Source organism: Ziziphus jujuba, chromosome 11 (assembly GCF_031755915.1).
Source record: "Ziziphus jujuba cultivar Dongzao chromosome 11, ASM3175591v1".
Taxonomy (NCBI): Eukaryota; Viridiplantae; Streptophyta; class Magnoliopsida; order Rosales; family Rhamnaceae; genus Ziziphus; species Ziziphus jujuba.
Window position 1 is genome coordinate 15,045,916 of NC_083389.1, and position 16,327 is coordinate 15,062,242.

The 16,327-nt window shown below is 32.3% G+C and overlaps 1 protein-coding gene across 1 annotated transcript; it reads right to left on the bottom strand.

The window, feature by feature from the left end:
* Positions 1-244: 244 nt before the first annotated feature.
* LOC107432633 (probable fatty acyl-CoA reductase 4) lies at positions 245-1,103 on the bottom strand. The gene is made up of 3 exons (XM_060812907.1): positions 988-1,103; positions 712-787; positions 245-442 (listed from the first exon to the last, which is right to left on the bottom strand). The coding sequence occupies exons 1-3, from the start codon at positions 1,101-1,103 to the stop codon at positions 245-247; spliced, it is 390 nt and encodes a 129-aa protein (XP_060668890.1).
* Positions 1,104-16,327: the final 15,224 nt, after the last annotated feature.

Here is a 16,327-nt window from a genome sequence, read left to right on the forward strand (position 1 = left end):
TGCTTCGTTCCCCTTTCCAACCGATGTTGGATCTTACAATTCACCCCCCTTGGGGCCCAGCGTTCTCGCTGGCACACAGATCCGGATCTGGCTCTGATACCATCTGTAACAGCCCAGTCCATCCGCATGCGATATTGTCCGCTTTGGGCCTAGCTAGCACGATTTTAAAAGGCCTCTCAAGGGAAAGGTATCCACACCCTCTTATAAGGCATGCTTCATTTCCCTTTCCAACTGATGTGGGATCTCACACTTTAACTAGCTTTCCCTTCTTGTCAGTCAATGGATTCTGAGTGAAGTAATGGAATGAAAAATTGGGAATGTTGGATATGTATATAGGATTTCTCGATGAGGATCCAATATGGTAAATAATTTCAGAACAAGACTTTTTGGCATGAGCTGCCATTGCTACCATTATTACATTGATCACCACATCGCATGGTATCTGCATAAGTAATTGTTAATTTGGTTAATCTTACAAATCAAAATTGAAAGAAGAAACTAAATTGGTCAAGTTATTAAACTCATACATAAGTTTTGGGCTCCTTTAATATACTAGACTATAGCTAGGTTGGATTGAATTGTATACCATAAAATCTAAACCTAATTCAGTTGGTTTTAAATATAATTTAATTGGATTGAACTAGACTTAAACAGTTCAATCAAATCCAATCCAATTTTAGATACCAGACAATTCAGAATGGTTTAACTCACCAGATCAAGTATTGACATGGGACTACCTAGGAAACATTTCACCTTTCCTTTACCATAAGCAGCTATCACGCCATCACTATATACCAACAAATTATAAAATCAATCAAAAAAATTATTTTTGATATTAGGGTTATGGAGATTCGAACTTAGATTATTATTCATAAAAAAAAAAAAATCCTCAATGACCAATCAAAGAAATTATTGGAATGCAATTACAAGTAAGATTTTTTTCCCCCCTGTAAAAATTGACGCAAAATCTTGTCACAATATTATTACCTCAAGCCTTCAATCCAGCCAGGGAAAGGTTCTCTGTAAGAGCTAGTGACCATAGTTGGACGTATGATGGCCAAGGGAATATTTTCTCTAAATTGCTTTACACATATTTCTCCCATTGCTTTTGTAAACACATAGGTATTTGGCCATCCATGAAGTTTTTCCTTGTGAGAATCAAAACAAAACAATTCAACCTTCTTAAGGTAAGATTTTCATGAATTTATTTACTAACTAGCTAGCATTTGGTTTTCACGTTTATTGAATTCAATTATGAAATATACATACAAATAATCATGCAAATATAATGGAAAGTATGTTTGAGGCAAATAAACCTTTTAATGCCAAAATCCCTCATAATAGATGTAAGTGTGTCTTCCGAAGCATTTTGTCCTCGTAACTCTTTCATTTTTTGATCCACACATTTCTGTTCTACTTTGAAATCTAATTTAGAGCTTTCGTTTATCTCCTCTGGAATGATTCCCTCTCGTGCACCACAAACAATTAGCTGAAAAACATCAATTAAAAAAGGTTAGCTATATGAAAATAGGCATACAATAGTACTATATTGTAGCCGAAAGGGTGATCGATTACTTAATGAGTTATCTACATTAAGAGGGGTGTATTCAATTAGGAATTTAATGGATTTTAAAAGATTTTAAAAGTCCAACGGTATTCAATAATGATTTCTATGGAATCCGTCAAAATATTAGGGTATCCAATTCAGAATTTTATATAATCTATAAAAATCTGATATTATTCAATTATGACTTTTTAAAAGTCTATAAAAGTCTGTTGGTATTCAAAAAGTTATTGACTTAGAAAGATTTTACAAATAAATGGATTTGATTGGATTTTGAGATACTAGGTATCAATACTCAAGCCTTTCACAAATCCAGTCTCCACCTTAGAGATTTCACCGGATTTTCAAACATAAAACATTGAGTGAGACCCTACTTTGAGACAGAATGAAGAACAGGCGACGAACACAACCCGCTAGATGAACGATCAAATGAAACCGGCGAATTGACAGTGTAACACTCCGTCCCAAAGTACACCGGAAATTTCTCAAATTTGACTAAGGTTGACCGGGTTTGACCGTCATTAACCGAGAAGGGGTCAAATGTTGACTTTTTGTTCCTAATAGAATCTCACATTGACCAAGGTACCGTTAAAAAGTACACGTTGTCACGAGTTCATAGACTAGTAGCACGTTGAAAACGGAGCTACGGTTTGAAAGTTATGAGCCAAACAAGTTAAGGTCCAAATTGTCCAAGGGGTGCTGAAGTTGACTTTTTATTCATGCAAAGCTGAGCTTTGACTCATGCATGGTTGTGAAGTACTCGTTGATACGAGTTCATAGACTAGAGGCACGCTTAAATTGGACATCTGATTAAAAAGTTATGGACATGTAAAGCTTTCCGAATACTGTAATATTTTAATATATTTGGCTTGAGTGAACAGTATATGCCACGTGTTGCAATTTCAGCCAATCCCATGAGTGAACAGTGTCACCCACGGGTGGATTTTATTTTGGCAAAACACGGGAGTTGGGGAGAAGAGAGAGAAAGAAGGGAGGAGAGAGAGAGAAAGAGAGAGCTAGAGAGAGAAACCAACCAGCCACCGCCGTTCACCCATTTCCGGCCATCAGAACAATACATGCACTACCCCACCTTGAAGCTCACCTGAAAACCGGCCGGCCAGCCAAAAATCACGACCAACCGACCGCCGACGCACCTGGATCGAGGCTTTTTCCAGCGGCGATGCCAATCACTTCAAACCCAAATTTCTCCCTATTCCGATCTCCGTTTGCCTCACCGCCTATTAGGACCCGTCCAAAATTTTTCACCGGAACCCTAGACAAGCCTTGATCTCAGGGAAACCCTACCGGACGCTCCAATGGAAAATCCTGCAGAACTTCCCCTAAGGGTTGGACTTACCACAAATTTCCTGCACTGAAAACACACTTCTATATTCATCCCCTTATTCCTCTCACAATACTACAATTTGATTTCCACAAATTTGCAGCACTTCAAAATAAATAACAGTAAATCAGTGCGTAATTAATAACTAAATGTCCAATATAGTATACAGAGTATTATACAAATATATGTGGAATTAATACAATGACAGATAAGGAAGCAATACAAGATGAAGAGGAAAAAGGGAAGAAATACTTCTTGGACTTTCGGCAATGAACTGAGAAGTCGGGCTCGCCCCGAACGATCAACGTCTCCCAACTTGGACCTAGGGGAACAGAATTTAAAAAAAAAAATGAGATGCTAATCATCTCAGTGAGTGACTCTAACTACTGCACAATTATAAAGCCACGATAATTATAGTACACTTAATTAATTAAGAATAAACAAATAAATAATTAATAATTAATTGGAAAATAATAATTTCTCTCAAAACCCTTACTATTCACTTCGTTGGAAATGTTCCCCTTTTAAAACATTTTCACAAAACCCGTTCGTATTTCCCGAAAACCAAGGAATCAATTAATTTAATAAATAATGATTAAACAATCCAAATATAAATAAAATGTAATAAAACATAATAAATAATTTTAGAACACTTTAGGGTTTGAAATTTCTATCCGAAAATTTATACTTGACGCACCACACCATATACCAGTGATGCCCTCCGATACCCAACGTCCCGAGCACCGACTGGCGGGGAGGTTAAAGAGAGAAACTTGCATACGGCACTTCGGCGTCCTGACAATACCACTGCTGAAACCGTCATCCCGGCCAAGGAGGGGGGCGGTTATGTGCACTCAATGGCAACTCACGGGAGACATAATAACTTGCGTGCTAACCACATATACAACCAGGATATCAATACTGTATGAGTGCGTCTAACATAATTGTTAAATTAATTATTACCGTACCGATTTTCCAAAATCACCGTGGAAAATATACAAATTTTCAAATTCACCATCCCACATTTTCTTTTAACATTTCCGGTACGAAACCATCGATAACAATATAAAAATAATTTTTTTCGTAACACGAGGTTCAACAAATAATATTCCACGAGCATAATTATAAAATTTAAACCACCAATTAAACCAATTATGCCCAACAATAATATTAAAATCCAAATACAATTAATTAATGAAAATACTTTGCTCATGTGTAATAAATACAATTAAATCACAATAATAAAAATTGGGGTTTTTTTTTTTTTTGGATAACCCAAAATTCCGTTTAGCACCAACAAACATATACGTATTTATAAAATAAAAATTTTCCACAATTATAATTAAATTTCCACCACATGAGCATAATTTCAGATACCAATTTAACACCAAATAAATATAACTAATTACCCCAAAATATTTTTAAAGGTGGATCACTCACCTGGAGCACGCAATTAATCCAAGATCCTCCATGGGATTAATTCCATGACTCACCCGTGCTCCTAGAACAACAACATTACACATCTCAAATAAATTAATATTTTATTCGGATAAATAATACCCGGTATCCGGGGGGGTTAAACACAAACGTTAACCAAAATTGACGAGTAATATACCGAATTGAAGCTTGAGTGATGAGAATTACGAATCCGATCTTATTTCCTAGAGATCGGATCCGAGGTGGTTGGAATCTCGCCAGAAAGCTTTCGGGATTCAACTCTTCGATTCTCTCAAACCGTCGCGAATTGGAGGAAAAGGACACCGCATTTGGATTCAGGGGGTCGGAATTAGTGGAGAAAGATCGGCGGTGCAACTGGGTACTCGCCAAAACAGGATTTTCCGGCGAGCCGCCGCAGTCACCGGCAACCGTCGCCGGCGGCGGCGCGTCCGGTGGCCGATGGCTTAGATTTTTGGGTGCCAACGGGACTGGCGATAAGGCAAACGGAGGCCGGACGGCGAAGAGATCTGGGTTTGAAGATTTTCGGCCCCTCGCCGGAAAATACTTTGATCCCGGCACGTTGGAGGTCCGGTGGCCGTGAAATTTGGTGAGTAGGCCGGAATTCTCACGGGTGAGAGACCGGTCAGGCGCGTGTAGCATGGGGTGGCCGGAAACTGGGCAAATCGGCGGTGGCCGGTGGTAGAGGGGAAAAATCGCTGTCGCCGGAAAACGCTCCGATCCGGGTGCGTCGCCAGTCGGTTGGCCGTGAAATTTGGGTGGTCGGTCGGAATTGAGGAGGTGGTGAGGGGTGGTTGGCGCGTGTGGCCAACCGGTGGTCGGCGGTCGTTTCTCTCTCCTCTCGCTCCTTCTCTTAACTTCTCTCTCCTCCCCCGCCGTTTTGCCAAAATAAAAGCCACTGTGGGTGACACTGTTCACCCACGTGGACCTCTCAGACGTCGACACGTGGCGTCACTGTGCACTTAAGCCAGATATAATAAAATATTACGGTATTCAGAAAACTTCACATGTCCATAACTTTTTAACCAGATGTCCAATTTAAGCGTGCCGCTAGTCTATGAACTCGTATCGACGAGCACTTTACAACCATATAAAATTCAAAGCAAAATTCTACATCCATAAAAAGTCAACTCCCGGCACCTTTTGGACAGTTTGAATCTCGACTTGTTTTGCCCATAACTTTCAAACCATAGCTCTGTTTTCAACGTGCTACTAGTCTACGAACTCGTGCCAACGTGTACTTTGTAACTGTACCTTAGTCAATCTAGAATTCCATCCAAGTCAAAAAGTCAACTTTTGACCTTTTCGGTCAACGATCAAAGTCAACGGTCAACGGTCAACCTCGGTCAAAGTTGGAAAATTTCCTTTGTACTTTGGGACAGGGTGTTACACCGCCGGTCTCGTTGAGTTACCCATCACCAGATCTACCTTCCCACCAAAAATCATGGCCAGTGGCCACCGGACGCGCCGCCGGCGGTGGCGGATTCTGGTTACCACGTCAGCTCGCCGGGAAATTGACTTTCTGGCGAGTTTCCAACTGCATCGCCCCTCTTTTCCTACTAATTCTGACCCTCTGAACTCAAATCCGGTGTCCAATTTTCTCAATTCGCGACGGATTGTGAGAATCGAAGGCTTAAAATCCGTGAGCTTTTCGGCGAGATTCCAGCCACCACGGGTCCAATCTCCGGGAGGTAAGCCTCAATCCATGATCCTCATTTCACAAGCTTCAATTCGGTATATTACTAGTCAATTTTGGTTAACGTTTGTGTTAAACCTCCCGGGTACCGGGTATTATTTATCCGAATAAAATATTAATTTATTTCAGATGTGTAATGTTGTTGTTCTAGGAGCACGGGTGCGTCGTGGAATTGATCCCATGGAGGATCTTAGGTTAATTGCGTGCTCCAGGTGAGTGAACCACCTTCAAAATTATTTTGGGACGTTAAAAAATATATATATATATATATATATTTTGTGTTAATTGGTTATCTGAAAAATATGTTTGATGTGTTGAATATTTAGTAAATTTATATTTTCAATTTTGGTGCCAAAATTGAATGGAATTAAATATTTGTGCATTATAAAATATTTTGGTTTTAAGGAATTTGAGATTTTGGTAAATTTATCAAATTTCATTGTTGAAATATTTCTTAATTAAATAATTGATAAATATGTTTTATGTATTTGATATTAAGAGAATTTCCATATAAATTGTATTGCTAATTTATAATGTTTTTAATATATGTTTTTGTTCCAAAAGAATATATTTGGGAATTTAAAGAAATTGTGGTTTGATTTATTTTAATTATTGCTATGGTTATTATTCAATTATTGTGCACAATTATATGAATTAATTATAGATGAAATTTATGTGGTTTTAAGGATTTGTTGATTTAAATGGATTTTGAGGATTGGAGAAAAATATTGTTTTAAAGAATTATGTTTCAAAAATATTTATGCCATTGGAAAATTGTATATTTGAGTTGATGGATTTGAAAATTTTATAATTGCATCGATGGATTTTGTGATATGAGAAAAATTATATATATTATCGAAGTATTCATGCTGGTGATATTAAAAGAAAAATGTGGGATGTGAATTTGAAAAGTGGTATAATTCCCACGGTGAATTTTGGAAAAAATTGCGTATTTTTAATAATAAATTTGGTTATCTGTTTTAGACGCACTTATACAGTACTGGTGTTCTGTACTGTATATGTGGATGAGCGCGCAAGTTATAATATCTCCTGTGAGTTGCCATTGGACCAAGGGTAGGCAAGTTTGATATTGGCCATAAGCCGCCCCCCTCCATGGCCGGGATGACGGCTTAAGCAGCGGCACTGTCGGGATGCCGAAGCGACCGTATACAAGTTTCTCTCTTTAACCTCCCGTTACACGGTGCTCGGGACGCTGGGTATCGTGGGACATCACTGGTATATAATATGGTGCGTCAAGTAGCTTTTGATACTATTTCCAAATAATAATGTTTTTAAAGAGTATCTAAAATAAAAATGTATCTAATGGAAGTTTTATAATTTATTTAATCAGTGTTTCTAAAATGCATTTTACCTTGATTATTTTACTATTTAAATGGATTGCTGTTTTCAAATAAATTCTTTTATAGTTTTATCATTTACTTCAAATAGATGATTAATTGATTTAAGTATTTCTTTTATTAATTAAATGATTTATTTTACTATTTATATTGATTTACTGATTTTAAAGCGATTTTACTATGTTCTTACCATTCATTTTAAATGGAGGTCTTAATTTGATTTAATTATTCATTTATTTAATTGTTCAATTAATTGATTCATTCTAATTATTTTATTATTTCCTGAATTGTCTTAATGTAAGTTTCATTAATACTTTTGTATTATTTGTTTATGACATTTATTAATCATTTAGTAATTGTTACGAAATTATTTTTATTCTATTCCTATTTTATTTTCATTATAAATTTTGGATCGTTGATCTATTATACTTTAATTGATATTTAGTTGATTAATTGTTTTCCTTGGTTTTCGGGACATACAAATAACGGATTTTGCGAAAATGTTTTAAAAGGGGAACTTTTCCAACGGAGTGAATGGTGAGGGTTTCGAAAGAATATTATTTTCAATTAATTATTATTTATTTACTTATTTATTGTTAATTAATCAAATGCGCTATAATTATTATTACTGTTATAATTGTACAGTAAATAGGGTCACTCACTGAGATGATTAGCATCTCATATTTTTTAAATTCCGTTCCCCTAGGTCCAGGTTGGGAGACGTTGATCGTCCGAGACGAGCTCGACATCTCAGTTCATTGCCGAAAGTCCAAGAAGCATTTCCTCCCTTTTTTCTCTTCATCTTGTATTGCTTCTTTATCTGTCATTGTATTAATTCCATATTTATTTGTATAATGCTCTGTATACTGTATTGGACACATTTTATTAAATATTGCATTAATTCTTGTTATTATTTTAGAGTGCTGTAAATTTGTGGAAACAAATTGTAGTAATGTGGGAGGAATAAGGTGGTGGTTATAGAAGGTGGTGTAGCTGTCGTACTTAATACCAATTAACTTGTTCTTTTGAGGCATTATTAACAGTACATGTCTACCATCTTTATACAAAGTCTCCATCGATCTCTTCCAGCACAGCTCCCTTTCTTCCTTAAGCCATAAACACACGGACGAAAGTAGAAGCATAGAAACAACTGCTGGGTGACAAAAATTTTGAGCGGTTAGTTTTCAGGAGGGTAAAGATCATCTCAGATCAATGATCAATGATCAATGTATTTTCTTTGTACCAAAAAAAAAAATGTAAAAAAAGGAAACAGATGGATAGTGATGATCACCGCCTTTGAAAAAAGAAAAAAAGGGTTGGTTGATTAGACATAATGACTATGGATGTCAGAAACTAGCCTCACAATTTTCCATCAATTAATAAATTTATAGAGCTTTGAAGAAAAAAAAAAGAATTGGTAGATTAGGCACAATGAGTGTGTACGTCAAAAGCTAGCCACACAATTTTCCATCAATTAATAAATTTATATTATAATATATATATATATATATATAGTTTCTTGTACTTAATTAAACACACTTCCCCAAGAATTTGTGCTTTGGTTACTGTTTCCACTGTGAGTGACTGATTTGGTGTTCCATCATTATTATTATTATTATATATATATACTTCTTGTACTAATTTAACACACTTCTCCAAGAAGTTGTGTTTTGGTTTTTGTTTCACTTTGAATGGCTGACCATGTTTAGTGTTCCATCACTATTATTATGTGTTACGAAAATATTACTGCCTACTTGCACTCAAAAAAATATATGTTGCGCTCCAGTACTACATGTTCATGCATATATATATATGATTTCAGAAAAAATTAGAAAAATACATTATTTTTTGGTTGCAGTTAGTAGTCTTTTAAAATGCATTATGAATCTAATATGATTTATTAAGTATTTTTAATTTGATTTTATAGTTTGATGACTTGGAATGTGAATATTTTGATTTTGTTTATTATATGTTTAATTTATAATATATATATATATATATATATAAATGTGATTCAACTATTCATGGACTTTATATTTAGATATTCATTGTTACAATGGGAGATTCACAACGAAAAGGTAAAACTGTATATAACACATGGACCTCACAAGAGAGTAATATGTTGCTGGAACTTATGGTTGATGCTGCTAATTATGGATGGCTTGACAATAATGGTGTATTTAGCAAACTAATAATGGTGTATTTAGCAAACTAACTCTGGAAAGTAAGATACTTCCTAAGCTAAATGAATCACTTGGGTGTAATAAAAATTATACTCAGTTTCAGAGTCGCTTGAAATGGTTTAAAACGCATTATCAAACATTTTCTCAACTTATGCGTTTCAACTCTGGTTTTGGATGGGATGCAGCCACACAAAGATTCACTGCCATAGATGAAATATGAGATAATTACTTTAAAGTGAGGTTATACGAATGTATTTTATATTATTATATCTTATATATATTTATATATATATTTTTTGTATTTTTATATGTTAGCAAAATATTATATTTATTTTATTTTGTTTTATTTTTTTTACAGTCTCATCCAAACCATAAACACCTTCGAATAGACACTTTTGTTGACTTTGAGGATTTAAAAATTGCTGTTGGAAATGGAACTGCTATTGAAAAAACTCTATTGGATTGGAAGACGATACAGATGCAAGATGAAAGTACACATGCTTGGATAGATGACTATGTATATGATGAGATTAACGAGGTATATGTTCCAACTCAACTCGATCAATCATGCTAAGCACGTTCACCCAGACATTATGAACCATCAATATCAGAGTTTGATCCAAATTTACAAGTTCCCCTGGAAAATGTTGTTCAAAGAAAGCGAACTAGAAATGAATATGAAGGGAATACTCGTTCATTTGATCAGAATGCCACTCGAGTTGATCTTCTAGAAAAACATTCACATGGTTTGAACTCGATTGGAAAAAGTGCAACTGAAATTCGGGGTATGTATAACCTAATGGAGAAAAGAGAAAAGGCAATTAGTGAAAAGGAGAAAAAGAATGATATTTGGAATGCTATTAAGGAACTCCAAATTTAGATAATCATGGTCGCTATAAAGCACTTGCTTTGATTCAGAAAATGGGAGTCGAAGATGCATTCTTGAAGATGTTACCTGAAGAGCACTCAGAATGGATATCATTTAATATGGAATGAGTGTTAAAACATATATGTGGCTATGACTATTTTATGAAATAGGTTTTTAGTTTTGATATATTTTTCTCTCTAGTTCGTTTAAGTGAATTTTTTCATTTGCTTTATTGTTCAATTTGTACTGAATTGAATTTTTCATTAAAGAGGTTTTTTTTTTTTTCGCCATCCTGATATTATTATTATTTATTACGTTTCATATTTTCTAATAATATTTGATGTTATGTTTTAGATTAAGAGAGAAAATGGAAGGAGAAGAACTGGGAGAAAGAGATACACAAGAAGATGAAGAATTTTATGAAACCATTAAATTAATATTGTTGGAAATTCAAGCAATACTTGAGGTATTAGATGCACTAATGATTAGCATATGTGATGAATATATCGAACGTCCACTGGCTCGACGATCAATCACTCTTAAGAGGTATAATTATATTCATAAAATATTGAAAGAAGATCCTTAACATTTTCGGCAACTATATAGGATGTATCCTAATGTGTTTTTGAAGTTATGTAATATTATTAGAGAAAAAACATATTTACAGGATACAAGATTCATTTGCATTGAAGAAATGCTTGTAACATTTTTACTTATTATAGGTCAAAATTCTTGGAATCGTATGACTCGTGAAACGTTTAGTCGATCACATTTCACAATGAGCAAAAACTTCAACAAAGTTTTGAGGGCTTTGAACACAATAGCACCAGATATGATGGTTAAACCAAAATCTACAGTGCCAAGTGAAATAAGAGAACATACAAGATTTTATCCTTGCTTCAAGGTAAGTAATGAATGTTTTACCCATTTATTTTTTTAGTAATAATAATAATTATTATTATTGTTATAGTTTTGTTATTACTAGTGTTGTAATTATTATTTAAAACACCTTATGTTTTATATTAGTTATAAAATTTATTATTTCTTTTAGGATTGTCTTGGAGCTATTGATGGCACACATATACCAGCAACAGTAAAGGGTCGTGATGTAAGTAGCTATTGTAATCGCCATGAAAAAATTTCACAAAATGTATTAGCAGCTTGTAACTTTGATTTGGAGTTCATCTCTATGCTTAGTGGATGGGAGGTTTTGGCTCATGATTCAAAATTACTACATGATGCTTTATCAAGGAGGAATGGACTTAAAGTGCCACAAGGTATATATTATTTTTGTTATATATATTTTTCAATATGTACTAATTTTTACAAAAATAATATTTATGAATTAATAATTAATATCTTATATTTTTAGGTAAATATTTTCGGGTGGATTGTGGATTTCCAAATCATCGACAAGTTTTAGCTCCATTTCAAAGGGTTCGATACCATTTGCAAGATTTTTTTGGTCCAGATCGTCATTTCGAAACTGCAGCTGAATTGTTCAATCTCTATCACTCTTCTTTAAGAAATGTAATTGAGAGGATATTTAGTATATTCAAATCCAAATTCACAATTTTTAAGTCTGCACTTCCATTTCCATTTAAGACATAAGCAAAGCTAGTTTTAGCTTGTGCAGGATTGCATAATTTTCTTCACAAGGAATGTCGCTCTGATGAGTTTCCTATAGAGCCAAATGATGAATCTCCATCATCGTTATTAACACAAGAAACTGAAGAAAATAATTTTGAACAGCTGTTTGAAAATCAAGAATAACAACGAGAGAATGCTAATGAATGGAGAACTACAATGACTTCAAATATGTGGATGGATGCCCAAAATGCAATAAATCAAAGTAATGAACAATGAGTTTTTTTTTTATAAAAAAAATAAAATTTTGCATATAATAATAATAATAATAATAATAATAATAATAATAATATAGATGATATAAGACTATTTGATATATTTATCTAATTTTATTTTAATTTATCTTGACAATGTTTTTTTTTTAAATATTTTAAGGATAATATTATTAAAGTTTAATATTCATATATATGTTGTTTGCCTATTTGTTAATATTTGTTAATTTGTTCGATATCATAAATGTTCAATCATGCTAATGGTATGATAAAATAATATAAAAAAAAACTATGCTTATAATATAGAATAAATGATATTATTCACCAAAATAGTAAAATAAATTATATAAAAATATTTAAAATCATTAGAATTCCATCAAAATCTATTAAAGTCTACAATATAAGTCTCATAAAATCCATTAAACTCCATATATAATTATGATAAAATCCATATGAAGTTTATTAAATTCTAAACAAATCCATGAATTCTATCATACATTTTAACTTTTTTAAAATTCATTAAATTTTTAATTGAATACACCCCCTAAGATATTATTAATTTTTAGTGGTAGCTATCCCCTTTTTTTGCTTATTTTGGTTAGCCCTGGCCTCAAATCCTTCATGATTTTCCTCCCTTTTATTCCTTCTTTTTATTTTTATTTTTTTTTATTTTTTGTTTTTTAACTTCAACTCTGTTTTTTTAATATCCGCTCTGTTTTTCTGATTTTGGTTTATCATGTCATTGAAATTGTTGTCAAGTTTAGTTTGCTCTTTATTTCTTTTATTAATTACTTTTCAAGCAAGTATTTAGCCAAAAAAACAAGCCTCTAAGCGATGAGTCATCATGGTATTTGGGTTATCTCAACAAATGCTATGTTATGATTTTATTTATTTATTTATTTTTTTCAACAATGCTTTGTTTTGATAATTTATGTAATTATTTTTTTTCTGCTTCGGTTTTAACCGTTGGTCATCTTATGCAATGTGAAGTAATTGAATACTCTATATTAATGATTATGTGAAATCAAAGTATTTATAGAAATAATAAAAACTTATCTGTAGAAATATGGATTAATCTAGATTGATACATTTCTTGGCAAAGCTGAGCACATGGACAACTCCGAAGTTGTTGGTGCCCAATGCAGCATCATATCTGCAAAGAGTTTGATTTTTTATACTATAGTTTCATTTAATCTTTGATAAATATTTAAACTGCAATATATATATATATATATAATCAGAAGATCGTGTATGATTGAGGTGATTCACTTGATATTATAAATAAGTTATATATATATATATTACCTTCCATCAAAGCTGGTGGTGGCTGCGGAATTAATTATTATGTCTGTTTCTTTCCATAACATTTCCTTCAATTGGGCATCTTTCACTTCCAGGTTTTCACAAGAAACATCTCCTGGTATAGCAGCCACTTTTTCCGATATAAAGTGATTAAAATTTGCATCCCATTTCTGACTTAGAACTCTGAATAGCTCCTTTGCTAAGACCTTTTCCACATGTAAAAAGCGTAAAAATCAATATATATATATATATAAAAAAAAAAAAAAACAATGTCATGATAAATGTGTACTTTATATGAATTTTGATGAACCTTGTTGGCCATCAGTATGGATGGACAGCTAAACATTTAATTAAACTAAGAAGCGTTTGACAAATTGTTTACTTTTGAAGAGAAGGTGAAAAATAATGCGCAGCCTATTTGGACAGTTGGATTGGGCCGGGTCTGGGTATCTAGTACTAATCACAGACAAGGTAAGGAGCTCATGGGGATGAGGTAAGAACCCCCACACCAAATTGAAAAATAGCCCAAAACAAGTTTTTGTTGTTTTTGTTTTTTAAAAATTGTTTTAAAAAACACGTGGCCGAACTCACAATGCATATTTTAGAACAATTTTCTGTTTTTGAAAACAGAAAATAATTATTTTTTGTTAGTAAAATAAGGATTCTATTGCATAATATTAATTCTTATTTCTATAAATATATAAACAGTAAAACACATAAAACAACATATCATATATATATATATAGCAATTGAGAGATAATTGAAAAATTAGTATGGATCGAAACAAATATTATTTGGTTTTAGGATAATTTTCACACCGAATTGATGCTGAGGGCCAATGTCTCCAAAGCTACAGCAGTACTATAGATCCTCAAAAATGACAAACAAATTTTATTCACACTTTCTCTTCATGCAAATAAATGGATGTGAATGAAACAATTTCCTATTTTTCTCTTCTGATTATTGCTTAACTGTAGAAAATCAATCATATTAATAGATAAAGTTTGCATTTATTGGCAGAGACTGACCCACGTTGGGTCCGTGAGGCACGTGCCCCTTCAGGTTTTTTACTTTTTTAATTTTTATTATATATATATTTATCTATTTACTTTTTTAACCTCAGACGTATGTAAATGTGCCCCCCCTTACCCCTCCTTCCTTCTATCTCCCACCCATTTACCATTCCTTCCATTTAGTGCTCCTTTCTTCACCATCCCAAAACCACGTGTATTTTCAGGTTTTGAGTTTTTCATTTTATTTTCCATTTGTCTTTTGTTTTATTCATATATATTTTTCTTTTTCTAACTTATTTATATACATTTTTTTTCATATTTATTATATGATGATAACTATTTAATATAGTTATAGTATTTAGTTATATAATATTTCAACAATATAATAGCTATTTGATCAAGATTCTATTATATATTATAATAGGATGTAATTATTTAATAACAAAATTTTTATAATATAATTCTTATTTCAATCTTGTGTTAATTTGGAGAAACAAATTTGTATTTTTTGTTTTAATTACACATTTTTGCTGTTAAAAGTTTTTTTCCCCCTACTTTTCAATTTCTTTAATTGTTGAAATCCTAAGAAAACCAAATTTTTATTTATTTTTTTATTTTTCCTCAAGGAGTTTATATATATATATATATATATTTGCAATCAATTTCTTGCGTAATGTGAAAGTGTTTAAATCATATTTTTCTTAAAAAGAAATTGGACTTTTAGTGAATGTTCTAATTAGTAAGAATAACCATAGTAAAACAAATATTGCATTTTTTTTATATGTTTATATGTCTAATCATAGATTAAAAATAGTCAAATGGCAATATATCATCGTGCTCTCTGGAAAAAAAAATTTTGGGTCTTCCATTGCCTATTGATGAAGAAATACAACACTTTACTGTTTCTAACTTTAAATAAATAACCCAATTAATTGACAACCGAATTATTAGTTAAAAATAAAAATTTCTATTCATATAAAATTCTTAAAATTTTCAACAGAAAGTTTATATATATATATATATATGTATGTATATTTAATTTCATATCAAATCCTTTGTTAACAACATTAGAATTATACTTTGAATTAATATTTAAAAATTTTAATAATCAATTAGTACTCAAATATATATTTAATAATATTCAAACTTTATTTGGAAAACTATTAATATATTTTTCTAATTTCAACCAGTTAAGTGATTTAACTACTGATAAAGAAAATTTTAATAATAAATCATTAAATAGATCTAATGTGAAATTGATTATATATATATATATGAATGTATATATATATATATATATATATATATGAATGTATATATGTTTGTAACCTCAGTATGCATCCGATGGGAGGCTGACTCGCTATCAGTGGCTCTAATTAGTAGATTAAGCTTCTTAACATGGGGCTGAATCCGCAGTATTTTCTCCACCAACACTGCAAATATATATTATAAAAAAGAAAAAGGAAGAGAAAAAACTTATTATTTAAAGTCTTCCAACAATTCAAACAAACAGTGAAGAAAGCTATATAAAATGGGAGTTTTGAGGATTTACTCTTTCGAAGAAAGCCTGTGGCCCCAGTGACCCAAATGGTCTTATTTTTTAGAAATTGAACTATGCTTTCCAACTCCATAGAAGAAAGAACCGAAAATTGTTGCAGATTTTAATTAATATAAAAAATCTTGACA

Excerpts from the sequence above, each read along its gene's own strand:
- LOC107432633 (XM_060812907.1), bottom strand. The coding sequence starts at position 1,103 with ATGGGAGAAATATGTGTAAAGCAATTTAGAGAAAATATTCCCTTGGCC. Across the intron at positions 788-987 it reads GGCTGGATTGAAGGCTTGAG|TGATGGCGTGATAGCTGCTT; the intron begins GTAATAATATTG and ends GTTGGTATATAG. Across the intron at positions 443-711 it reads CCATGTCAATACTTGATCTG|ATACCATGCGATGTGGTGAT; the intron begins GTGAGTTAAACC and ends TTACTTATGCAG.